The sequence below is a fragment of the Mauremys mutica genome, chromosome 12, assembly GCF_020497125.1.
Source record: "Mauremys mutica isolate MM-2020 ecotype Southern chromosome 12, ASM2049712v1, whole genome shotgun sequence".
Lineage (NCBI taxonomy): Eukaryota > Metazoa > Chordata > Testudines > Geoemydidae > Mauremys > Mauremys mutica.
Window position 1 is genome coordinate 8,267,507 of NC_059083.1, and position 26,516 is coordinate 8,294,022.

The window sequence follows — 26,516 nt, forward strand, 5'->3', positions numbered from 1 at the left end:
TGTCGTGTATGGAAAATGGAGGAGGCCGGGGTTTGCGTCATGGAGACTCTGAACAGCGTCGATGCCGGCTGCTTCCTTTTGACATTAAGTCTTTCCTTCCGCCGCTCTCTAAACCTGTGAGTGAGTGACGCAGACTGGAAACCCCTGAGCAGCGTGACTGGTGTGTAAAGTGATCACAGGATGCCACACGGTCCCCGGGGCCGATGCCCACACCCTACAGGAGCACTGGAGCAGTTCCTTGCTTGTGACTCAATATTGTAGCGTCTCGGTCCCTGTGTCGATGTCAGTGCAGGCGGCTGTTAGCTGGGCTCTGGGGCTGTGTGACACTTGGACAGCCTGGGAAAGCGGGGAAGAGCTGAGATGCAGCAGCCCCTTGACCGCCGTGGAGACCCAGGCAGTGAAGGGGAACCGGCTCGCTGGAGCGTCCCTGGCTGGAGCCAGAGAGGCTGCGGCTTGCACAGGTGGGGTGAATTTTCTGCGTTGGCTGTAAATGGCCAGGCCCTTTGGGGGAGCAGCAGGGAGCTGATCACGGTTAGGAGCGGGGCAGGCGGTTTGCACTCGCAGCTGCTATATCCTGTGTGTGCATCCGGGATCAAGGCCATGTCCTGGGGGGAGGGGACTTGGCAATAGTCCCTTGTCTCCCTCTATTCTCCTGCCTTCCCTGTCCTCTTCCTTCTGGTGGTGAGGGTGAGATTTCACAGGTGCATCCTCCACAATGGGCTCCTAGAGGCCTGAACAACCAGCTGGGATTCTGAGTGGGGTGTGTGTGTGGTGGGGGCTAATATATCCTGGGGGGGGCTCATATTGAACCCCATTCGAAGATCTGCCCTGTCTCTCTCCCTTCACCACCTCATGTTCCTTTTTCCTGCTGTTCTTTGGGGCCAGTTTTTCCCCCGTACATCTGTGTGGACACAGACGGTCCTGTCGCATGTTTCCTGCTCCCAGGTGTTACGAACCCCCCTGTGTGAACCTCACCGTCCTGCACAGCTGCTGGGCTGGGACTGCAGCTCCCCCAGCTCGGTGATTCAGATTAATTAGGGGCGGGATTTTTCCCATTCACCCCTGGCTCTGACTGCTGAGGGAAGGGTGGCCAAGTGGTTTGGGGGCTAGGCCAGGCATTGGAAGATCTGGGGTTGATTCCCTGTGTGACCCGGGCAAGTGTTAGTCTCTCTCTGCTTCAGTTTCCCATCTGTACAATGGTCAGACCAGTAATTCCCTCTCTCACAAGGCTGCTGTGCAAGTAAATTCATTAACAGGCTGTGAGATGCTCACATATTGTGGAGAAGGGGGCCAGAGAAGACCTTACCTAGCTAGGGCAGGAGATTTTTTATGTTGAGGGCTGATCTAGTTCCCCCAAACCCAAAGGACTCTTCTCCCTCAGTGGCTGCCTGGGTTCATTCCGTCCATATCAGTGTGAATCATCATGAATCATCAGTGAGCAAAGAGTCAAAAATTCTTCAGAGGAAATGAGGAAAGCTGGCGGGAACATTTTCCATCTAAGTATGTGGCTTCATTGACGCTAAAATGTTTTGCACAGTTGTATCAATTTTGATGGGAAGGTTTCTGAGGTCCACAGCTCTCTGATCACTTCTGAAGAGAGAGAGGAGCACGTGTCTACACTGCAGGAAAAGGTGTGTTCTCAACTCCGGTGGGTGACCCACATTAGCTCACTTGGGTGAAAGTAGCAGTGAAGACACGGCAACTCAGGCTAGCAGCTTACATTAAAGCCTGAAATGGAGCCTGGGGTTGAACTTGGGGGGCTAACCCCAGTTGCTTTAAAGGTCTTTGCTGCCTTTTTAACCCAAGTTTGCTAATACAGGTTAGCCAACCCGACTTCAGAACATTTCCTCCCCCCAGTGTGGACATACACAGAAAAAGGCACATATGAAAAATTTGTGGTTTGAACTAAAACATATGAGAACTAATTTCCAAACTGAGAAAACTATTACAAAAAGGAATTGGCATCAGCTCGCCAGCCTATGATAGGTTTCTTGGGAGAAGAAAGATGCTCATTGCCATCTCTAAAGTAGCCCAGCCTCTTGGGCATAGCTAGGCATGCAGGCTTAGTGTCTGTGAGAGGGCACAGGCTGGGCAGGCGGCACAGGCTGCCAAGTGAGGATGAGCCCCACACTCCTATCCCTTCTCCCATGGAGCCAGTCGCCCTTGGGACGTTCTGCGTGCCAGCTCTGGGAAGGAGCAAAGAGTGGAATTAAACAGCCCCATTCATCATGTGGCACAGGTCTGGATGGAAGCTGGGCTAAGTAAGCCACCATCTCTGCAGTCATTCCTCATGCAACCAATGAAACTGTTGCGTGCAAATCGGGAATAGAGTAAGGATGGTGATTGGTTGCGTACCTCTGACATCACAATGGTCTAGGCCAGGGACTCTCAACCTTTTTCTTTCCGAGGCTGTGTCTACACTGCCCCTTTCAGCGCCAAAACTTTAGTCGTTCAGGGATGTGGAAAAAACAAACAAACCCTGAGCAACAAAAGTTTTAGCGCTGAAAAGCGCCAGTATAGACAGCGCTTTATTGTCGGGAGCTACGCCTCATTCAGGGTGGTTATTTTTTTTATCGCCATGAGAGCTCTCCCCCGGCGATAAAGCGTGACTACACTGCCCACGTCGCAGCACTGCTGCAGCCGTGCCCTAATGTGGGCAGTGTAGACAGCCCCTGAGGCCCCCCAACATGCTATTAAAAACTCCACGGCCCACCATTGCCACAACAGCTGTTTTTCTGCGTATAAAAGCCAGGGCTGGCATTAGAGGGTAGCAAGCAGGGCAGCTGCCCAGGGCTCCAAACCACAGGGGTCCCCAAGGCTAAGCGCCTCATGCTTCAGCCCCAGGTGGCAGGGCTCTGGGCCCCAGGCTTCAGCCCTGCACAGCGGTGCTTCGGCTCTCGACCCTGGGACCCAGCGAGTCTAACACTGGCCGTGCTTGGCAGACCCTTGAAACCTGCTTGCGGCCTCCAGCGGGCCCCATATCCCTGGTTGAGAACCACTGGTCTAGGCTCTTGGCATGGCATAGATATATCCCTGACTGTAGTTGTATGGTGTAATCTGTAATGTCTGAATGGCTGAGAACTTAAAAATTAGGCGGTAACAGGCCGGGGAAGTCAGTGGTGAATGAACCTGGTGATATTCCGAACAAAAAGAGCTTCTGGCCATATTAATAGCTACTTCCATTGCTTCCCAGTGACTCTGCAGACATTGTAGGTTCCAGAGTGACACAGACAGACCGACACTCCTGGGGTCCTATTCCATAGATAGATAACGGCAGCCATTCAGCACAATGCTCCTTGCACCAACGCCGCTCAGACCCTGATGCAGCTACTGACTCTGGGTACCCCACTCTCAGGAGAATTAAGGGTTTTTTCTCTTTCAGGTAATGGCCGTAGCTGCAGGCTCAGGAAACATGCTGCATGGACAGTCGCAGCGAGCGTTGTACTTGTCGTTCTGGTTGTTGCTGTTGTTGCTCTGGCAGGTGAGTGGCTAATCCCAGTGTCCGTGTGTTCCATTTACATCGAGCTGGCCACGCCACTCAGGGCTGTGAAAAATTCATGTGCGGAGCACCACAGTTAGGTCAACCCAACCCCCGGTGTAGACACGGCTGGATCGGCAGAAGGGTCCTTCCATCGACCTAGCTACCGCCTGTCAGAGAGGTGGATTAACGACTGCGATGGGGAAAACCCTTCTGTTGATGTAGGAAGTTTCTACGCTCCGGCACTACTGGGGCAGGGCTGCAGCAGCGTAGCAGTGCCATTGTCATGCAGACATACCCAGAGTCACAGGCTGTCTCCTCTCAGGCATTAGCCGTGGGGGCCAGGAACGCATCTTCAGACTCTCCCTCCTGCTCCCTTCTGGAGCCTTGTTTGTGATGACAAAACTGGCCCTTTAAACTGTCTTCCTGGGTAAGTACGTATCCTTGTAACGAAAGGGAGAAACGTCCGTTCCTGAGATAATACAAACAGGGAAGGAATTTCTCCTCCAAAGAGCGTACAGTCTCGGGGATGTCTGCCCTACGGAGACTACACTGGCACAGCTGTGTCACTCTGGCTATGCCGGCATAACACCCTAGTATAGACCCAGCCTATGCTGACAAAGATTTTTCCGTCGGTGTTGGAACACCACCTCCCTGAGCAATGGTACCCGCATCAACACCAGCCCGAGCATGGGGCAAACCACGGGTCATGCCCCCAAAATCATGAGATCGGCTTAGAAATTGTGACTTTTAAAAATTAAATTTGGGTTCTGACATCTGCACTGCAGTTTATAGCCCTGCAGGCTGAGCCCAAGTCAGCTGACATGGGCCAGCCGCAGGGGTTTTATTGCAGTGTGGATGTACCCTGAACTGCAGCTCCCAGAGTGTGTCTACACTGCACTGACAAGGAACAGCCACGACTAAAGGCCTGTTACATTGATTCCGGGTTTGACCTGGACTCTAGAATCCCCCCTGTACTTACAGTGACACCTAGTGGCTGGTTAGAGTAATCCCAGGGGTGAATACGCTGGAGGTAACTCCTAAAGCTGATTTCAGTATAGAAAGCTGCTAGGTGTGTGTCCCATTTCTAGCCTGCAGGGGGCAGTGGGCCAGGCTCAGCTTTCCTGCTTAACAGCAGGTGTTTGACTGTCATGTGGGATTTTGGTTTCTAGCTGTCGTATCCCCCAGATCTCCTTTCCCACCTCCCCACTCTCAGGGGAGTGGCCAGATTTTTTGGGACTGTGGACCCCAGATGAATTCATAACACAATTCTGCTACAAAAGTACCTATACTATATGGTAAAAGTATACAGAAGTACACAGCATTTCTCAAACTGGGGGTCCCAACCCAAAAGGAGGTTAGAAGGCTATTGTAGGGGGGGTCACGGAATTACCACCCTTACTTCTGTGCTGCTGCTGCTGGCGGCAGCGCTGCCTTCAGAGCTGGGCACCCAGGCACCAGCCGCTGCTCTCCGGCCACCCAGCTCCAAAAGCAGCGCAGAAGTGAGGGTGGCCAATACCATAACCTCCCTACAATAGCCTTGTGATCCCCCTTTGGGTCAGGGCCCCCCAGTTTGTGAAACGCTGAGTCTTAAGGGCTTTACGTGTTTATATTTTGCCATTTTTAAATATATATTCATGTTTTGTTGCAACCCTGTGAAATGTAAGATTTAAATACCTGAAACTGTGAAATTCAAGATTTTTAAAATGCTGTGACCGTGAAATGTAGGGAAATGACTGTGAATCTGGTAGGAGCCTAATCATAACTGATGCACATAAAAAGGGAGGATCAGGGAAACCAGGGTTAAGGTCGCACTTTGGAGCCTTTCCTCATTTCCATCTGGTGGGTGTTTGCATCTGGGGGAGGGAAAGGTTGATTTCTTACCCTTATGTCGCTCTCTCCATTTCAGTGCTGGTACTTAAAGCACAGCCCCAGTTCATGGCCTGGTGCCCAGACGGCTGGATCGGATACCAAGGGAAATGCTACTATTTCTCCGAGGCTGAAAAGAACTGGAACAACAGCCAGAGCAACTGCTCTGCATTTGGTGCTTCCCTGGCTGGGATTGACAGTGAGCAGGACCTGGTGAGAAAAAAACAGACCCTGGGGGCGATGGGCTATGCTGGAGTTATGGTCAAGGCCTTCAAGGCGCTCCATGGCCTGGGCCCAGGGTGCCTAAAAGAGCCGAAAGCTCCAGGATGAAGACCTTGGTTGACATCTCTGCTCCTCTGGCACCATTTAAAGGCAAAACTTCTCAGTGAGGGAGACGGAGCTTCCTTGGTGGCTGATCCTAGCTTGGGGAATGGACTCCCCCAGGAGCAAAGGACTGTCCAAAACCTCACCACCTTCTGCTCCGAGAGCGAGGTGCACTTCTTTGAGCTGTCTTCTCGGATATCAGCACCCACCGGTGAGCGTGTCACTGGTTACACTCTGTGCTTGTCCAGAGAGGAGCTGTGCTGACTGGAGAGGGTTGCTTCGTTAGCTCCAGCTGGCGTGACTTGGGCTTTTTCGTTATGGAGGTTCCCAGTCTGTCAGCCAAGATGGCCGCCTTCACATAAACATGTAGCACGTGCACGTCAAATAACAAAACCCTACCAAAACAAATCGCTCCACTACACACACATGATTCTTCCCCTTGGGGAGAGACAACAAATCACATGTAATATGTTAATCGTGTCGCTTAATGCATGAGTGGAAGATGCTCAACTACAAGGGGAATGGGGTAAGACCCCACCTAGGATAGTGTAGACACACGGGATGAGGCCTATTGTTAAAATTGCCTAAGCCACTGGTCCCCAAACTGTAGGCTGTGACCTGCCCTAGGGAGGCTCGGAGGAATGTTTGGGTGGGGGAGGCGCATGGCAGGGCCCGAGCCAGCCCCCATAGGGGGTGGAAAGGAAGCCCCACCCACAGCTCAGCTCTGCTCCGCCTCCCAACCCAGCTCTGGCCTATCCCCAACTTCGCCCTGCCTGTCAGCTGCAGCTCCACCCCGCCCCTCAGCTGCAGGGCTGCCCCATCCCCAGCTCTTCCCCCCCCCCCACCTCCCTCAGCTGCAGGGCTGCCCCATCCCCAGCTCTGCCCCCCCCCCCACCTCCCTCAGCTGCAGGGCTGCCCCATCCCCAGCTCTGCCCCCCCCCCCCCCACCTCCCTCAGCTGCAGGGCTGCCCCATCCCCAGCTCTTCCCCCCCCCCACCTCCCTCAGCTGCAGGGCTGCCCCATCCCCAGCTCTTCCCCCCCCCCACCTCCCTCAGCTGCAGGGCTGCCCCATCCCCAGCTCTGCCCTCTCCCACCTCCCTCAGCTGCAGGGCTGCCCCATCCCCAGCTCTGCCCTCTCCCACCTCCCTCAGCTCCAGCCACAGATCCGTCCTGCCCCCAGCTCCGCCATCACCCTAGCTCTGCCCTCCTTCCCGCTCCACCCCCAGCCCAGCTTCGGCCCCTCCTCCAGCTCTGCCTCTAGCCCCAGCTCCTCCCCCAGCTCCGCCTTCAGCTCAAGCTCCTCTTCTGACCAATTCCGTTACTGGTAAATGAGGACACGACAGGAAACATTTGGGCACCACTGGTCTGAGCATTTCCATTTTTCAGTTACTTATAACTGCCCCCAGGTTTTTCTTTTGTGCTGGGGGGGGGGGGGGGTGTTTGTCTGAACTTGACTCTCCCAAGGCGACGTTTTTTTTTTCCTGAAAGTTTCAGCAAATCCACGTGATGATTTCTCTCGTGGTAGCACCTACGAACTCCAGCCCAGAATTTTTCAGCGAATTTACAAGTCACCAAACATTGGCCCAGCTCTAACTGGGAATAAGTCAAAGCTCCCAAGTGCCACCTTAACTCTGGTTTTCCTTCTCCTTCCCTTTGGTGTGGCTCAGTTATGAGCCAATCTTTAGTTATGTGGCCCCCTGCTGTGTTTTCCCACGGGACCCCTGCCTCATTCAGCGCCCAAAGAATGGGGCAGGGTTGTGTGACGAATTCCTCTGGGGTCCCCAGCTTCTTGCCACGTTCGCTGCACTGGTTGTACCCGGCGCCGTGACTGAGGCGGGGCTGAAGGGATGGGCTTGTGGTTAAGGCGCTAAAGTGGAACCCAGGAGCTCTTGTTTCAGTTCCACACTTTGCTTTAACTAACTCGGGAACATTTCTGTACAACGTGACTCTGTGCTGCCCGGAGCCCTGTGAGCGGCACACGTGGAATCAAACTCTTTCCTTTTTCTCTGTTACAGGCTTTCATGATGCGATACAAAGGCGTCTCCGAGCACTGGATTGGCCTCTGGAGAGAGCAGGAGGGGCAGCCCTGGAAATGGGTGAATGGCTCTGATTTCAACAGCTCGTGAGTCTTTTTTTTTTTCTGTCTGTTTAGCTTCTGAACATTAGGCTTTGGGGCTGAATTCAGGCAGAGTCAATGTTCACCATGTAAACCCCAAAACACTGACGGGGAGTGAGGGAAATCTGTATTCTCTCTGGGATTTGGGGCTCACTTCCACTGCTGAGACATGGATCAACAGGGGAGCAAGGGATTCTGCAATGTTAGGGGGATGGTAACACTAGGGTTGTTGAGAACTTTTCACTGAAACTGTTTTATGATGGAAAATAGGGGTTTTGGTAAAATCTTGTCATAAAATGTCTTTTAATGGAAAATTTTGACTTTTTGATCAAACTCCCCCCCATCTCCCCCCTCCCCCAAAAACAAACAAACAAACAAAAACCTGAAATATTTCTGCCCCAGATGGTGGCTATATACCTCATGGGAGTTGTTTGGTTTCCTCATATCCCCAATCTCCCACTTTATGGGCTGGGCTCCCCAGCTGGAGTACATCTCCCATGGTGCAGCATGGCCAAGGGACTCCATGATTCACCACCTCCCCTCACCAAGAGCGAGATCAGGGGGCATCATGGGAGATGTCGTTTGGACATGGAGCTTGGCCTATAGAGAAGAATGGGAGTATGAGGCAGTTGCACTGCATCTCCCATGATGTATTGCCTCCTCTTGATCAGTAGTGAGACCATGGTGCACCCTGGGATATGTAGTCTGAATGGGGAACCTGGTCTATAGAAGAGAAGGGGAGCACGAGGCATCTGAACTACAGCTCCCATGAGACACCACATCAGCCTTACCAAATTGAAATATTTTAAGTTGTGATTTTTATATATATATTTTGGGGGGGGGGGGGGAGTCAAACTTGTCCGGGCCGAATCCACCCACCTCATCTCCTCCCACTCAGACTCCAGTCCCTGGAGAGCTGCAGGCCAGTTGCTTTGGAGAGTCTAGAGAGAGTCGGAGGCTGGAGGAAAGGGGTGATACCTGGTCCGGGGCTGTACGTTTTGACACCCCTGTCTTAGACTGAGACAGCATCAAAAAGAGGGAGCAGAGTTTGCATGTGCGTCAGGCTGACTGAACACAAAGTCTCCGCAGATGGCTGAGCCCTTTGAGATTCAAGGGAAAGCAAAAGGCACCACAGTGAGTCAGTTCCACCACAGCTAACAGACCTCACAGTTTGAGTTATTCACACGGTAGCAACCGTCAGTACGAAAGGGGCTGCAGAGAAACCCTCATGAGTGGAGACTGACTCCCCTGTTTACTGCCACCTTCAGGAATTGGGTTCCTTGGTGCAGCCCGGCTAGGCCAGGTCCTACATGAGCCTGTCACGTACCCAGGAGCACAGGAAGGCCCAGGCTGGTTCTGACCCAAGGTCCATCTAGCCCCATCTCCTGTCTTTGCCAGTGGCCGGCGCCAGCTGCCCCAGAGGAAGGTGTAAGAACTAGAGCTGTCGGAATGAGCGATATTGTCGTTCGCTGGCTGAACTGAACATTGGGAGCAGAAGAACCTGGATCAGCCAGAACTGAAAAAAAATCAGACTTTTCAGCGAAACAAAGAGCCAAAGTGTTTACTTTCACATCAAATGATTTTTTTTTTTTTTCAACCAGAAACGAAATGTTGCATTTCAGTTTCAGGCATTTTTTAAACCCCTTTTATTTATTTATTTTTATTAAAAGCCAAGGAAATTTGGAAGCACCATGAACAAACCCAGTGGTGGTGTCCGTCCTCCGTCCCCCGTAGCCCCTGGTTAAGGCACTCAACCTGCGTCTCCTGTATCCCAAATCAAGCCCTTGCCCTGTCTGATTTGCACCTGGCTCTAGCTAGAAAATCCTTCCCACACGCACCTGCAATAGTAGATGTGGGCTCATTTGGGCCCCCTCACACATTGCGGGGAGATACAGTGATCTAGGCTGGAGGTGTTAGATCAGCTGCTCCCAAACCGGGGGTCGCACGTGAGCAGACGGGGTGGCAGTGACCCCTAGTGTGTAGAGGTACCACTTTGCTCCACCCGGCGTCCCCTCGCATGTACAGTTCCTGTGAGGGCGCGGTGCGCAGAGGACGCCATTTTGCTCTACAAAGTAGCATCCTCCGCACTGCATGACTTTGCATGACCTAGGCGTGAGGTTGCGCTGTGGAGCAGATGCCATTTTGTAGAGCAAAATGGCGTCCTCTGTGCGGTGTGACTCTGCACAAAATGGTGCACAGGAGACCACGCTGTGCCATAGGTGCCGACTTACACAGATCCCTGCCCCTGCTCTGTCCCAGGCCCTGCCCCCGCTCACCCCTTCCCCCAGCCCAGCCCCTCTCCGCCTCTTCCTGCTGCCGCTTCTCCCCCTGCCCCCAGAGCATCCTGTGCGCCACTGAACAGCTGATCCGTGCTGGGTGGGAGGCGCAGGAGCTGACCCGTGGGGCCATCAATGGACAGGAGGTGCTGCAGGGGAGGGCGAGGCGCTGATCCGCTGGGGGGTGCTGAGCACCCATTACTTTATAGCCCCGGAGCACCCACCGAGTCAGCGCCTATGTCCTATGTGGAGGATGCCATTTTGTTTATGCTCTACAAAATGGCGTCCTCCATGCTGCCTGGGGTCCTGGGAGGAAACAATTCATTAACATGGGGTCATGCTGGCAAAGAGTTTGGGAGCCCCTGCGTCAGGCGCATTCTCCCCCTGGCAGTAACAGGACAGGCCCAGCTGCTGGCTGACGATGGCTTTATCGTTCATTGCAGGCTTCCGATAGGAGGAGGAGGGGACTGTGCGTACCTGAACGACAAGGGCGTTAGCTCTTCAAGGTGCATCACTGAGAGAAACTGGGTCTGCAGCAAACCTGATGCGTATACAAGCCAGAAAAACGCGACGCAGAAGATAAGGAGCTGACAAAGGCTCACAATGGGCTACTAGAGAAACTGCCTCTCGCACATCTGGTCTACAGCGGAGTTTATAAACACAGGCTGAAGAATAAGATAGCAAAATTTCCATTGGACGCTGGATTATTAGGTTAATTAAATTGAAAAACAAGAGGAGGAACTTCGGCGGGATCTAGCCACATGAGAGGAATGGGCCACCCACCGGCAAATGAAACAGTGTGACAAATACAGATAGGGTCCAGCGGAGGAACAATTGAGGATTACTCAGCCATCTTCATAGCTACTAACATCACCACAACAGCTCAGGAGAAGGAGCCGGGGTGAACTGCTCATCCCACTGAAATCTATGCGCATTTTCCCATTCAGTTCAAGGAGGCCAGCATCTCACCCAGGGGTGTCATTGTTGATCGCCCAGTGCAGACCTCGGCTGAGTGTGCAGCAGCTGACAACAAAGCAAACAAGATGTTGGGGTATATAAGGAACGCACTAGGTGATAATACAGAAAATGCTCTGATGTCATTATATGACTCAAAGGGACGTCCTGATGGGGAACACCATGTGCAGTATGGGTCACCCATCTCCAAAAGGACGCTGCAGAACTAGAGGAGGTTCAGACACCGGGAAGAAGAATGATGTTTTGACACATTCAAACCAGAATGTTTTGGGGTTTGAGCCAGAACGATGGTTTCTTTTTTGAGATTTTTAGGAACTTTTAAATATGAAAAAAAGTCACAATCAAAACATTTTGAAATTATCGAAACGAACGGTTTCAGTGGACCCAGAATGAATTTTTGGTTTGGTTTATTGACTCTTCATCTTGATTTGGGATGGGATAAAATTTTGAAATCTCCCAAAGTCTCATGGATGGGAAAGGAGTTTCCCACCTAGCTCCACTCCAAAGCCACATGGGCACTTTTGAAAATCGCATCCTCTGGGCCCAGTTGTGTAGAACGAGGCATCTCCAAGCTCTGTCTATACACCAGCTCAGCTGAGTTTCCAGGGTTGGCAACTCCTGCCATTTTTTGGCACTGTATTTGTTGCTTTTCGGCAAACCCCGGTTCTTGGAATGAGCTGATATGAGAACCTCAGCTTTCTGCTGTGTAAATTTTTTTTAAGCAAGTTTCTAGCCCACAGCATCATGGTGAAAAGCTTAAAATTATGACTCAAGTTCTCCCTCAAGACTCACAAACCAGAAGGCAATGAAAAAGAACCCAACATTTTTAATACACATTTCATTTAATTTCTTTCATGATTTTTGTACATCTGGAGTTGGCAATAGTGGGTCTTGGGCTCTCATAGACCAGAAGGGATCTCTGTGAGAATCTCAGCTGACCTGTATAACACAAGCCGTAGGCCTGGCCTGGATTAATCCCTGTTCGAACCAGAGCAGATCTAGAAAAACATACAATCTTGATATTAAAAATTGCCCATTCTGGAGAATCCACCACGACCCTTGATAAATTGTTCCAGTGGTTAATTATCCTCCCTGTTAGAAATTTACACTTCATTTCTAGACTAGGTTAGTCTGTCAGGTGTTTACACGTTGTATTTATTGCACTATATAGTTGTTTGATTACAAGGTGTGAGAAGTAGGTAACTAGCTTACTAGTATGCAAATGTTACTGTTCATATCCTTTATCTGTAGTCCTATACATGTCTTTGCCTCACTGTATATTCATGGGTATTTCCATTAGTTCCCTCTTTGAAATTAATATAATTAAATCCTGTTGTTCAAAATGGAGCGGGGAGTTGTGAATAAAGCAGATTTCACTGTCACACTGACTCCACTTCACTGCCTCTGTACCTCTGTCATTATCAAAATTGGGCTGAACCATTTTTTGCCTTTGCTTAGACTTCACCCAAAAAAATTCACCTTTAGGCAAGAGCTCAGACATGACACTTTTCAGCCCCAAAGGAAGTGTTCAGTAGGTGCTGAGCTAGAGGAGTCAGTGGTATTCTCACGAACTCTGTCAACAAAAATGAACTCTGCCCATTCCGCATGCCAGAATGAGAAGCCACTCTCAGGAGCTGGTGCACGTGTTCAAAAGGTGACATGCATGATCCTTGGACTCCCTGGGTTTAGATAAAACAAGTTTATTATAGAAAAATATATGTTAAGTGATTACAAGTACAGAGGCATAAAAGTCAGAATTGGTTACAAAGAAAATAAAAAGATAAACCACATGCTAATGCTTAACGCAACACGCTAAATGAACTTGAAAACAAAAAAAACTTTTCTCACAATAAGCTTACAGCAATCTGGCTGGATTGCTTTAGCCACACCTCCTACATAGTTCAATGATGCTTCCTTTGTCTTTCAAACATTGTAGCTGCCATGAGTTGAGATGAGGGGAGAGAAGTAATTTGTGGTGTGTGTGTGTGTGTTTTCTCTATTTTTATACAATTCTCCCTTCTATGAGGATTATCTCCAGCTGGGGTTCAGGCAATAGACAGTCTGTTAACACAGGACATCCAGCTGTTTCCGTTGCCAATATGTAAAGTTCTTGCTCACACTCTTCTTCCTGCCAAAGAATGGCCACTTAACTAGGTGATAGTCCATGATAGTTCATTTGATTATGCTGACATCTGCCTGGGACACCAGTGTGTCTTTGTCTCTGAAGAACAGGTTTGGGCCTGATTTTCTAACTCTGGAATATGTCACAGCAATGCTATACAGTAGAATCTTATAAATATACAAACAATGATACTGCAAATATTTTATCTGGACAATAATGTTCAGCAGATTATGAGGTCTCAAATGATACCTCACAAGGCATACTTTGGTGGAAGGGGATACAGGGGGAGGAAGAGGCGTGTTCTTGCTGGACCAGAGTCACTGGTGCAGTGTTTTCATCCATGAGATGTTCCTTTGCTCTTGGGCCTGATTTGCACATGCATGTACCCGAGTTGAAGATACAAATAGCTGGTCTGAGGATGCACGTACATGTTTCTGCAGGCACATCCGTGCCTGGAAGTCTGGCCTGAAGACTGAAACCCAAGGCAGTGTACTGGTCTGTTACAGGAACGAGTGTCTCTAATGCCACTGTTTAGAGCAGCACGGCTTCCTTCTGGCAAATCCATTTGAATTCAGCTCTGCAGGTTTCAGAGTGAATCCGATTCCCTTTTATCACCCCGCAGCTGTTCACGACGGTAGGACCCGTTACTGGGAACCTGTAAAACAGAGGAGAAAGGAAGCCAATGAGCCAAATTCAGAGCCTCTGTAACTCTGCCGAAATCAATGGAGTTGATTACATCAGGACAAATTTGTCCTTATTGTGCTTAGATTAAATGACAGGAACCTAGAGTAGTGGGGTCTTCATTCTAATCCAATGGGCAGTTTGAATTCTTTCATGAGCTCTGTGTAACACATGCTAGCAAATCATTGATTTTTTTTTTTTCCAGTTTGGGAGCTAAACTGAAAAAAAAATGTTTGGTTCAAACCAAAACTGATTTTTTTCCCCCTTGGTTTTTCTTTCTGGAATGAAAAACTGAACAGGAAAAAAAAATCATCACGAGTCGAAAAACATCCCTACCTTAAATGAAATGCAAATATTTCTATATATGCGTTATTTTTTGTTTTGTTTTGGGAATGTATTACATTTTTTTAAATATATATCGCTACATTTTGAAACAAAGCAGCATTTCAAAATGAAAAGTTGCAACGCTGCATTTCCAACAGTCGAACAAACCATTGTAACTTTTTGGTGGGGAAAAATGGGCAGCCAAAACCATTTGTTAATTTGGGTTGGCTTCACAAACTGTTTAATTGCCCTAAAAATGCATTATTTTTTCCAGTGAATTTACTGGTCACTGATAAAAAAAAAAAACCACCATTGTAGTTGCGCAGGGATCGGCAACCTTTCAGAAGTGCTGTGCCGAGTCTTCATTCATTCACTCTGATTTAAGGTTTCGCGTGCCGGTCATACATGTTAACGTTTTTAGAAGGTCTCTTTCTATAAGTCTATAATATAGAACTAAACTATTGTTGTACGTAAAGTAAATAAGGTTTTTCAAATGTTTAAGAAGCTTCATTTAAAATTAAATTAAAATGCAGAGCCCCCCAGACCGGTGGCCAAGACCCATGCAGTGTGAGTGCCACTGAAAATCAGCTCGCGTGCCGCCTTCGGTGCACATGCCATAGGTTGCCTACCCCTGTGCTAGAGTCTCTGCATTCATAGAGCTGGCCCTGGAGCTGAAGGAATCTTGCAGTTTGGTTTGTTTAGATACATGGCTGCATGTGTTCAAGGCCTATGAATAGCTAAACCAGATGGTGCCATTACATGTGCTTAAAAAAAAATAAAATAGCAACCACCAGGCAACACTCACAGAGTTTGGTCTAACACGGAGTTGTCCACCCAGGTCCAGTTCTTCTCTGCAGATGGAACACTGAGCCCGAGCCAGACGTGATATTTATCCCGTGTGACATTCTGTATGAACTCCTGCGTGGTGAAGACAGAGGGTGAAGACAACCTGCCAGAGCTCTAGGGTTCTTGGCGCAAACTGGCCAGACTGTTCTCAAACAGACACTTGAGCATTTAGGATTTGTCTACACTAGAATTTCTTTTGTTGTTATAATGTCCCAGCACTTCTACCATCTGTGTTGCGGCACCAGTGGGAGCGCTCATGTAAACGGGGCTCAGGGCTAGATGACACAGGGTCGGAGTGCCAAGTGTCTAGGGGAATTAGGAGCAGAAGTAACTGACAGTCACTTGTCACCCCATTGACAGGGACTTATGCTCCTAACTCCCTTTTGAGCTTCTGAAAATCACACCCAGAGCAGTTAATATACCTCTCTGCCTCCCGCCCTGCTGTTCCCCATGCTTGGATCCTGATGGGGAGGGGGCATCCATCAGAATGAGGCAAGAGGAGGAATACGCAGAGGCAGTGGAGACAGACAGGGTTGGGGCTCTCCCTGCTCTGTCACCTCTTGCACATCTGGTACCACGTAACCAGTGATCCCTCCAGCAGAAGTCTAGGACCCGCTGTTTTCCATTACCATCTCCTCCTGGTCCTGGAGCACTAGCTTTCGAGAGCTCTTCGCTGAGCAGTCAGCACGGCTCTCGGTCCAGTTTTTGCTGTCTTTGGAAAACCAGTAACACTTTCCCCTGCGTGACAGCCAGTCCATGGGGCAGAGTTTGCAGCTGGAGCCGTCTGGAGAGAGATGTGGCGAGACACAGCATTAATGATCCTTAGCCCCAGGGAACGTGTGTGCTTATAACAGCTCAGAGAGGATACAAATCTCACTGAGTTAGGCACTATCGGTGATCCCATCCAGAGCCTTTCTCAATATTTAACAAAGAGAGCTGGGCAGAACATTTTCCTCAAAACTGTTTTCTAGTAGAAAAGCTGTTTCAACAAAATGTTCTCATGAAACCGTGTCAATTTTGACACACATTCTCACAGAAAAAAGTTCCAGAATAACAAGGTTTTTTTTATTGTGGAACATGTTCAGCTCCGAAAAGTGCGAAATTTCACTTTGAATTTTATTTTATGGATTCTTATTTTTATAGGATTGGTATTATTTTGTACATTGTTTCATGCCGTGTCATAATACGTTGAAAGACTCTGTGATTTTATTGTAATTTAATTTTATAATTCATTAAGGGCAGCTGCTACTTTGTGCTGATCAAAAACAATGTTGATAAACTGCAGAGGGTTCAGAGAAGAACCATGAGAATGATCGGAGGATTAGAAAACCTGTTAAACAGCGATAGACTCAAAGCGCCAGAGCTATTTAGCTGAACAAAGAGAAGGTTAAGGGGTGAGTTGATCACAGTCTGTAATTATCTGTGTGGGAAACAAATATTTCATAACGGGCTCTTTGATCTAGCAGAGAAGTATAATGTGATGGAACTTGAAGCTAGACAAATTCAGATTAGAAATAAGGTGTAAATTTTTACCAGTGAGGGTAATTAACCAGTGGAACCATTTGCCAAGGGTCATGGTGGATTTTCCATCACTGACCACTTTTAAATTAAGATGGGATGTTTTTCCGAAAGATGTGCTCTAGGAATTATTTGGGGCAGTTCTCTGGCCTGTGTCCTACAGGAGGTCAGACTAGCTCAGCGGTTCTCAAACTTCATTGCACTGCGACCCCCTTGTGATAACAAATGTTACTACATGACCCCAGGGGTGGGACCAAAGCCTGAGCCCTCCCCAGCCTTCCCACCCCAGGGGGTGGGGGTGCAAAGCCTGAGACCCATCACCCAGGCTGAAATATTCAGGCTTCGGCCCCAGGCTGTGGGGTTTGGGCTTCGGCCCTAAGCCCCAGCAAGTCTAACGCCCGCCCTGGTGACCCCATTACAATGGGGTCGTGACCACTTTGGGGTTCTGACCCCCGGTTTGAGAACCTCTGGACTAGATGATGACAATGGTCCCTTCTGGCCTTGGAATCTACGAGTCTATGCTTGAAACTTCTGGTCGTCTTTTCTTTTCTAGATCAGCGCGTCTCCAGTTTGTGCTGTAATGAAACAGTCTGGCACTTTGTGTCAAACTCTTTTCATTGCAGGGCAAGGAGGAGACACTTTGATCTCACTCTCAAACTGTTTCATTGTTTAATTATGACACGAAGTGGCAGTTTTAACAGGAGAGATTTCCCCTACACGACTCAATAGCCCAGGGTTGGGGGCACTGGGTGCCGTCCCCAGGTCCAGATCAGGCAGAATTCTGGGTTTCCCATGTCCGAGCAGAGGGCTGTAGCTAGTGGGTATAACAGAGACGCGCTACCAGCCAAAATCCTGCTCTGTGCAGTCCCAGCTGTCCTTGATGTTAGGCATCTACAGGGTTAAGTGGCAGCTGGGAGTGGGTGTTGAGGATCCCAGCAGTATTGAAATGTTGGACTTAGGCTCCTCGAGAGGCCGTTAGTCATCTAAGTCCCTTTATGGAGCCAGCCATAGGGTCCTCACTCAGCATCACCCACTGTCACTATCGCTGCACCCTCGACCGTCACCCAGAACCGCCCAGGCATTGTCAGCCGCAGGCATCAGCCAGAACTAGCTCTGCACGCTCAGCCTCAGCCATACCCGGCTACCACCGCGCTGCCCCTGATCTCCGCTCCTCCCGCAGGCCGGCGCAAAACCTGCATGACGCCCTCTGCCCTGACAAAGCAGAACCACCTGCTTCCCAACACACGGGCCGTGTAACAGGCAGACGTGCTGCTCTGTTGTTACTGCTCAGGTTTCTGTGTGAGAGTTGGGTGAGGTTGGGATGCCTAGTGCTTTCTGGTATCCACTGGAGTGTGTTACTGACAGTGCTGTAGCAACATGGCTGTGCCTTTGGGGGGAAGGCTACGGGATACCCTGATGAAATCTGAACTATCACTAAATACCGTCTTTGTTGGAGTATCTTAGAACAACCTGTCCTGCTCGACCGGGGGGGAATTCAGCAAATAGTAAATTTGCCAAATAACGCATTTTTTTGCACTCCAGCTATTCACAATTTTGGGTTGAATTCCACAAATCGTTTTGGCCCCAACATTTTTTTTTTTCTGGAAAAAGACAAAATGGTTCATTTCAGCCATATCAAAACGTATCATTTCGACCTCTCATTTTGAAACCGTATTTCAGCTTCCAGTCTGGCTATTATAAAAAATAAATAAATTTTAAAAGGGCAAAATACCCCTGAAAAATGAAAAAAAAATAGTTTTAGGTTGACAAAATGAAGCCAAAATGAAGCTTTTTCATTTTTTTTCAATACATTGAACATTTTCCAAAAAAATCCAGTTTTGGGTTGAACTGAACTGTTGTCTATTTTTTCTCCCCCCTGCCCCCCCCCTCCCAGCTCGCTTTTTTGGTTCAGCCCCTGAACTGAAAAATCAATTATTCGCTCAGCTGTTCTGTCACCCGGACAGTTGCCCTGACTGACCACTGGAGGTCACTGTGCCCCACAATCCCCACTGAGAGGTGTCTGCCATTGGTGCTAGTTGGCCAGCAAACATTGTCCAAGTTAGACCACAAAAGTATTTGCTTGTCTGTCCGTAGCCAGCACTTCTCCCCTTCCCCTGATGCCACCAGACTGGGAATTCAGGCACCCAGTGTCTGCCCTACCTCCGGCCACTGCTGGTCTGAGGCTGGAGGAAGGAGACTCTCTCTCAGCAGCACCACTTCTCACAGACTCATAGAAATGTCGGGCTGGACGGGACCTTGAGAGGTCATCAAGTCCAGCCCCCTGCACTGAGCACGACCAGGTAAACCTAGATCGTCCCTGACAGGTGTTTGTCCAAGCTGTTCTTAAACACCTCCAGTGATGGCGATTCCACAACCTCCCCTGGAAGCCTGTTCCAGAGCTCAATTACCCTCTGAGTTAGAACGTTTTTCCCAATATTTAACCTGATTCTCCCTTCCTGCAGATGAAGCCCATTAGTTCTTGTCCTGCCTTCAGTGGCCATGGAGAACAACTGATCCCCGTTATCTTTATAACAGCCCTTAATGTATTTGTTATCCTTGAAGGAAATATGGGAGAAGATCCCTTTCTTGCGTCCCCCATCCACAGCATCCCCCCCTTCCCCCAGTCTCACCGTGTGAGAGAAAATCTCCAGGGCCCCCTGAGAACTGGGATGGGAGGAGGAGAGAGGCTAGCAGGCTGGCCTGCCCATGGCCGGCCTCCTTCAAACAGGCCCCTCTCTGCCTGCGCGGTGCATGGAACATGCCGAGGGGCTTAGGGCCACAGTGAGTTGTGGTTACCTGCTGAGGGGCTCTGGGCTGAGTGACACAGACTCTGCTTCAGGCGAGACACCAAATCATCCAGGCTCCTGTTGCATTCTCTGCCGGGGGAGTGTCTCTGAGCAACACCGCTGCTCTCAGGGACCGATGAGATTGCGCCGGTGTCCGTCTGCAGGGAGCGGCCCTGGAAAACTTCCGAGCAGCGGGCAGGTGAGTGGTTGTTACTGCTGCTGTTATGGCCGCAGGAGCTCAGGTTGTGCACTTTAGGGGTCACTGATGTACGAGCTCCCAGGGGCCACAGGGCTTTCCCAAGGTCCCTTGTGCTGCACAGCAGCTGCCCCTAAGGAGAGCTAATGGCCAGGGCACCTGTCCAGACCATGCAGTCCTAGGTGAGCGGCTCTGACTATGGGGGCTTCCCCAGGGCCGAGGCAGGAACAAGGAACAGGGTGAGAGTGCAAGAGACACAGAGGATACCTGCTTCTTGGTGACCGGCACTGGGGCTTCTGCAAGGGGGCGTTGCCAGGGAGCAGTTTATGACCAGGAACCCAGATAGCTGTCTGTCTGTCTATCCCCATGCACACCCTCCCTCCCTCCCTCTCTAGTAAATAAACAAATGGCACTAGGAAATACCCTGGATCTGCATTACCAATCTCTCCTCCAGACAGGAAACTGACCTGCCAGACCCTGAAATCTGCCAGCACCCAGCAAAGAGTGGAATGATCATCACTATTGAGGGATCTGAACAGTGAGAATGTGATGATGTGAAAAATCACCAAGGAGCATCTGTTGACCCTGGTAGGGACAGAGGTGATGATGGAGTGCGGCAGGCAGGAAGGAAGAGCTTTGTTCACGATGAATATTCTAATCCATTCCATGTTTTCCTTCATATCATGATGTTGAAAGGTCTCATCCAGGGGGTGTTTGACCCAAGGACAATCACTGGCCTAATGAAAGCCAGTGGGGAGCTAAGCAACCTCCTTCAACCTCAACAAAAGGGGCAATTAAGCCCCCTTATATGGCAGAGACAGCAGCAGGCAGTGGAGGTTACCACCCACTGCAACAGGCCACGTGGCAGATCAGAGCTAAGCCAGGTGGGCGGAGAGGTTTCCTGGTTGGAAACGCAGGGGCTAGGTTATTGGCTGTACCCTGTGTGTGTTGGAGGGGAGGAGCCAGGAGAAGCAGGTGTGAGCATGACACCTGAGAGGAAGCACGAGGACAGAACTTCTTGGGCACAGAGCTCAGTGGAGAGGCAGGCTTGGGGATTTCTGAGCAAGGAGACTTCCTGCTGCTGTTTGTTTCTCCTGTGATCAGAGAAACGGGACTTGGTGCATGTTTTTTGTAAATAAACAAGACGACACTAAGAACAGACCTGACTCATATTGATTTCTCCTGATGGCCATGGACAGCAGCGAACCATTCGGACCAAAGGGGCAACGATATTTGACAAAGACGACGTTTCCCCCCCCCAACTGGATGACCTGAGTTTCAGGAACCAAGCTCAGACTGGACCTTGTTCTTGTAACACTTTGCCCTGGCCGTGATGATGCGTCCAGTCATCTACTGACAAGTGGAGCAAAATCTCAAGGGAACTATGCCTGGACAGGAGAATTGGGTCTATGTCGCTGAAGAGTTAGTCAGCTAACGGATTCTCCATGTCCAACATTTAGAAATTTGTTTTCATTCTGAATTGGAATGAAAAGTCAAAATTTTGACCTTTCCCGCAAAATGGAAACTCTGGAAAAAAACATTCTGTTCAGAAACATTGAACCAGTTGTTTCGATAATGTCAAAAGGTTTCACTGTGATAAGGTAAAAAGGCATTTCGTTATGACAAGTCAAAACATTTTCATGTCATATTCAATATGATGATAAATGTGCAACATTCTGAAATTTAAATCTATCATTAACATTTTGTTTTTTATAGACTGTAAATGTAGAAACAAAATGAATCAAAATGGGAAAGTCAAAACAAAACTTTTTACCTTATCGAAATGGAACATTTTGACCTTACTGAAACAAAATAAGTCAAAATGAAACATGGTTACCTCATCAAAACAAAACATTTCAACATTATTGAAACTCAATGAAAAAAAAATAAAATTTGTTTGGATGTTTTTCTGGTGACAATTTTATAGACATTGACACATTCCCCCAAAACTTTCTTTCTGATGAAACTGCATTTTCCAATGGAAAACCGTTCCGTTGAAAACTTCCCAACCAGCTGCAACCACTAGGCACCTGTTCCAATGAAGAGCAGGCCTTGAGCTACTCACCCTGAACGCCCAGTGCAATTACCGCTGTAGCCAGGATCACGTCGCCAGCCAAAGCAATCCACAGAACGAACCCGTGCCGGCGTGCAAATCCCCAGAGATCTGTGAGATGCAATATTCAGTGAAGCACTTTCTGTAGCTACTTAAGGACGTGTTAAACAAAGAGGCATATGCGCTTATCTACATTGCAAACAAAAACACGCCGTGCCAAATCTCAGAGCCTGGATCAATTGACTTGGGCTCATGGGGCTCGGGCTGTGGGATCAAAGATAATAGTGCAGATGCTCTGGCTGGAACTCAGGCTCTGAATCCCTCACGGGATTTCAGAGCCTGGGGTCCAGTCCAAACCTGGATATCTACACTGCAATTTTTAGACCTGCAGCCTGAATCACTTGGTCCAGGCTCTGACACTCAGTGCCACGGGTGTTTCTCTGCAGTGTAGACGTGCAGGCAGCGTGCTGCTGGGGCCGGTTGTAAAGCTGTCAGACAGGGATACACTATTCTGAGGAGTTCCCCATTGACTGGCTGGCCAGAGTGTTGGACTGTTATTTCCGGAGCAATGTTAAACTATTGGAAAAGTGGGTCAGATTTGAGCAGTGGTTTTAATCAGTCTTGTCTAGTCAGCCCATGAGAAAAGCCGCCAGCACCAGGAGTGATTTGGGGCGATAGACCAAACGGACACATAATCCATTGCAGTCAATGGGTCAGATTTGAATTGTATCTAAACATACTGTTCCTGTCTTGCGCTCAGCATCCTGCTGGTTGGCTTAGTCCCTGCTTTCAGCGCTGGGCCACGAAGCCGAACCCTTCAGCATCTGTTCAGACTTCTCGTGTCCTCTTCGCTATGTGCTGGGGTGACTTGCGATCGCTGGTGATGCTGAACATAACAACTTGGTTCAGAGGTGAGATCTGTGCTGGCAAGTATAATAGGTACCCCTCGGGCTGAGCCTCCTACACAAGCATCGGGCTAAATTCGTTGTGAGGTTTTGTCAGTTTCTGGTGGTGTGAACTGTGATGGAAATTCTGCTGGGGGAACAGGTGGCAGCTGCACAAAACATCCTCCCCCACTGGTGCGAAGGGGTGAATGCACACAGACGCGTGCACACACACACACACATAGAGACATGCGCACACACACACACACAGAGACATGGACACGCGCACACACACACACACAGACACGCGCAATGGGCTTAGCTGGCAGGGAGAGATACACTTTAGAATTCCCTGCACCAACAGTGACTAATTTGGCCCATTGTTTGCCCGACGATTAACGGACTCTGGATTTTCTTTGAGCTGGGAGACCTAAACAGTTTCTAAATCAAGCGACATTTCACTTGCTAGTCAAAGGGAAGAGAGACGTTTCTCCTCAGCCGGTTCAGATGTCAACACATCTAATGGCAGCCACTGGGATAACCTCACTTTGTCCTTCTGTCCCTTCCACCCTTCTACACAACCTCCATCCATCCATCCCAGCCCCCGTCGGACTCCCTCGCTAGTTTCATTTGCAGCCTCGACGCCTGTCTCTGCCGCGCTCGCCCTGCATCATCTTGTCCTGGCTCCGGAGTCTCATCTCCGTTGCACTCACTGAATTCAGCACCTGGGCCTGAGGCCGAGGACTGCAGTGGGGTCACCGGGTTTACACTGGGGTCACCAACATCAGGAACCTGGCTCCTCCCTCCAAATCCAATCATCAAACTCTGCTCACTGAGTCTCCCAGGGTGTTCATGCTCAATTGCCACCCTGCACTTGCCCCTTCCTTTTCTCACTCCCAGCTAGACCCTTTGGGCCCGATCCCCAGCTGGGGTATCAATATAACTTACTGAAATCCCCCAGAAGATGTATAAAAGCTGCTGCTACATTTTACTGCCCTGGCTTGTGAGTGTAAAGGAGGTTCCCAGCTGCAAAGATTCCAGTGATATTTATACACTCATGTGGCTGTTAAGAGAAATCAAGTGTTCTGTGTTATGCCAAAGACAGGCAGATACCAGGACAAGCTTTTTCTGAGCACCGCCTGGTAGCTAGGGAATTGCTCTCTGAACTCTGCCGGCTAAACTTTAAACTTAGGACAAATGGGGAGAGAATAAAATCAAATACACTTACCGTGGTGCTTAAGGGAAGAGGGTTGGCAGGCAGGGGATGCATCTTCCAGAACGTTTATATCCGCGTAGATAATCTCCTCAGTCATGGTCCAGACAGCAAAAGACGACAGCACCCAGCAAGGGACGTTGTGTGGAAGGGCAGCCGCTGAGATGTACGTGCAATCCAAGGCGAGTGGTGCCTCCTAAATCAGGAAGTAGCACCTGTCCTATTTCTGTGCTGGGGATTTCCTTCATTAGCAGGTTACCCAAGAGCAATTGACACCAGAGGCAGAAAGCCGTCCTGTTGAGCAGCGAGCCCCCGACACAAGAAATTCTGCCTTCAAAATGGCCGTGACAATAAAGCGTTCAACGGTTCAGTGGTGGTTTCCTGCTGGGGTCGGCCATCTTGAATCCAGACACGTTGCCTTTTCTTTCCCAACAGTTTTGGGATGGCCAGGCCCATGCGTCGATACTCCCATGTCTACACAACTGGTGCGCTCGATGGACGCTGGGCGTGAATCCCCCTTTCACGAGGATGGATGCTCTGCTGCAGCGAGGTGAACTTGAGCGTGAGTCACAGCCGTGTAGAACCTGGTGTTAAGTGACTGGGTTCCCACAAGCAGCGGGGGCTGAGTTTTGAGGGGGCCTTCTCACCTTTATACACCCCCGAGGGCCCTGCAGCCGTCCCCGCTCATGTCAACGTTGTGACAGCCGACTCGATGGCCACCCAAAACCAGCAGGGGTGGAAGTTCAAGTAAAGTTTCCATTACACCCAACCCAGCCACGACTCCGCTGCCGCTGGGCCAACGTGTGGCTTGGAAGCGAAGAGGCCAACGACTGGGCCCGTCCTGTGGGGAGAACAATTGTTATTTCATTTCCCCCCCCAAGCCCCGGGCACTTGGCGCTCCCCAGAAACGAGCCGGGCCCCTGCCTCCCAGCACTGGCCACGTACGCTCAGCTCTGAGACACCCAGTGAGGGTCAGCCACTGGCCCACGCGAGAGGAAGGATGAGGGTAACACTAACAGGTTCCCACGGTTGCTCAGTGTATGTGTGAAGGTCGTTGCTTATGCAGATGACAGCCAAGTGAGCTGTTAGAAGGGCTTTGAAAGAGGCTGGGACCTGGTAACAGGATTTGATGACCCCATAAGGGCAGCATGGGAGAAGGTATATTCGGGGCCACTCCCCTCCCTGCTAACTCAAATTTAGCCAGCTGTGGGAGCTGCTCATGTTCACAGCTACAGGCCTCGGCAAACCCCTTCTCTGCTCAGCTACTGGACCTGCCCTCACCCATGTGCTGCTGGAGACCCCTCCGCAGCTTTTGGGGAGAGGGGAGCATGGACGAAACGAGCAAGAAAAGACAAGAAGGGTGGAAAGGCAGGAAGGAGCGAGAGCAAAGAAGACTCCAGACTCATTGATGAGCCGCTGTTCCATTTCCAGCCTGCAGGGGAGCCCCAGTTTGGGACAAGCGTGCTTGGGAAGGGGGTGCTCCAGAATTGGGAGTGTCCCGGAACAAGAACTCTGGGGCGCAGCGCACGCTCATCAATCCGTGCACACCGCGTTCGCCCTACAGGGGTAGGTAACTCCCTGGGAAAGAAAACTATGTGCAGAACACAAGTGGCGTAACCGGATCCCCCAGTGGCAGGGCTGGACTGAGGTGCACTGGCAGGAATGTGGGTGAGATGACCCAAGGCTGAGACATGGGGGGCCCTGTGCATTGGGTTTGATGCTACCATGGCACCTGCCAACTCCAGGCTTGGCTCTAATCAGCCCCTGAGTGAATTCACTCGCATGAACATTTTAAGAATAAAATGCAGCTTCTTTCGGAGGCAGCACTGCCAGTCACTGGCCAACAAGAACTGTGGCATCAGCAGCCCTGATTCTTTCTCTTATCAGCCAAAACTCATTCTGCTTTCCATGGGAGGAGAGGTGCTGAGCCAGGACGCAAGGGATCGAGGTACCCACCTCTGCCACAGGCTCTCTTTGTGCCCTTGGGTGAGACACTTAAAGTGTCTGTTTCCCTTTAAGAACATAAGAATGGCCATACTGGGTCAGAGGAATGGTCCATCTAACCCAGTATCCTGTCTTCCAACAGTGGCCAGTGCCAGGTACTTCAGAGGGAATAAACAGAACAAGACAACCATCAAGTGATCCATCCCCTGTCGCCCATTTCCAGCTTCTGGCAAACAGAGGCTAGAGACACCATCCTTGCCCATCCTGGCTAATAGCCATTGATGGGCCTATCCTCCATGAACTTATCTAGTTCTTTTTTTGAACTGGTTGTAGACTTGGCCTTCACAACATTCTCTGGCAAGGAGTTCCATGGGTTGACTCTGGCAGCATCAGAAAAAAACCCTCAACCTTCATGCCTCAGTTTCCCTTATTTAGACTGGTCCTCCTGTTGAGAGAAAGTGTGGCCTGGTGGCTACTGGAGAGGGATTCAGGAGGCCTCAGTTCTGCCAGCTGGGTGACCTTGGGCCCCGCTCTGTGACTCAGTTTTCCCATCTGTAAAATAGGGATAACAACACTGGTGTTCCTTTGTGAAGCGCTTGGTGCTTTATGGATGAAAAGTGCTAGCTAGGAGCTAGGGATTATTATCAGTCTATGTGAGAGGCTCAGATAGTCCAGTGAGGAGGGACTGAGTCTGTTCTTGCGCCTTTGGCCTGGCGAAGTTGCTCCACACTAGTCATTTCCCTAGTGCTAAAAGCAGGCAGTATTTTTAGAACCGACTCAACTACTCTGCTTCAAGGCCTGTTCTGTGCAGGTATTGGTCAGTGAGCTCTGCAGTCTGACTGGAAATTACCTTACCACACAGCCCGGCTAACCCACAAATGACCTTATGGGTTTGGTTTTTTCCCCTCCCG

General features: G+C 49.9%; 2 protein-coding genes across 3 annotated transcripts; one reads left to right on the forward strand and one right to left on the reverse strand.

Moving 5' to 3' along the window:
* Positions 1 to 225: 225 nt before the first annotated feature.
* On the forward strand, positions 226 to 11,344 carry LOC123344967 (C-type lectin domain family 2 member D-like). Its single transcript, XM_044981471.1, has 5 exons — positions 226 to 461; positions 3,383 to 3,481; positions 5,388 to 5,560; positions 7,687 to 7,793; positions 10,507 to 11,344. The coding sequence occupies exons 1-5, from the start codon at positions 281 to 283 to the stop codon at positions 10,652 to 10,654; spliced, it is 708 nt and encodes a 235-aa protein (XP_044837406.1). The 5' UTR covers positions 226 to 280; the 3' UTR covers positions 10,655 to 11,344.
* A 1,427-nt stretch (positions 11,345 to 12,771) lies between these two features.
* Positions 12,772 to 24,418, reverse strand: LOC123344964 (killer cell lectin-like receptor subfamily F member 1). 2 transcript variants are annotated; one of them, XM_044981466.1, is made up of 6 exons: positions 23,677 to 24,418; positions 21,577 to 21,675; positions 19,326 to 19,496; positions 15,641 to 15,795; positions 14,971 to 15,083; positions 12,772 to 13,815 (listed from the first exon to the last, which is right to left on the reverse strand). In XM_044981466.1, the coding sequence occupies exons 1-6, from the start codon at positions 23,759 to 23,761 to the stop codon at positions 13,692 to 13,694; spliced, it is 747 nt and encodes a 248-aa protein (XP_044837401.1). In that variant the 5' UTR covers positions 23,762 to 24,418; the 3' UTR covers positions 12,772 to 13,691. The 2 variants fall into 2 exon arrangements, with proteins under 2 accessions (XP_044837401.1, XP_044837402.1); XM_044981467.1 differs by lacking the exon at positions 19,326 to 19,496.
* Positions 24,419 to 26,516: the final 2,098 nt, after the last annotated feature.

Coding starts and splice junctions, on each gene's coding strand:
- LOC123344964 (XM_044981466.1), bottom strand. CDS start 23,761: ATGACTGAGGAGATTATCTACGCGGATATAAACGTTCTGGAAGATGCA. Junction 19,497..21,576: donor AATTGCACTGGGCGTTCAGG/GTGAGTAGCTCA, acceptor GCTGCTCGGAAG/TTTTCCAGGGCCGCTCCCTG. Junction 15,796..19,325: donor AGCCCAGAGCCCCTCAGCAG/GTAACCACAACT, acceptor ATCTCTCTCCAG/ACGGCTCCAGCTGCAAACTC.
- LOC123344967 (XM_044981471.1), top strand. CDS start 281: ATGTCAGTGCAGGCGGCTGTTAGCTGGGCTCTGGGGCTGTGTGACACT. Junction 462..3,382: donor AGAGGCTGCGGCTTGCACAG/GTGGGGTGAATT, acceptor TTTCTCTTTCAG/GTAATGGCCGTAGCTGCAGG. Junction 5,561..7,686: donor TTGACAGTGAGCAGGACCTG/GTGAGAAAAAAA, acceptor TCTCTGTTACAG/GCTTTCATGATGCGATACAA.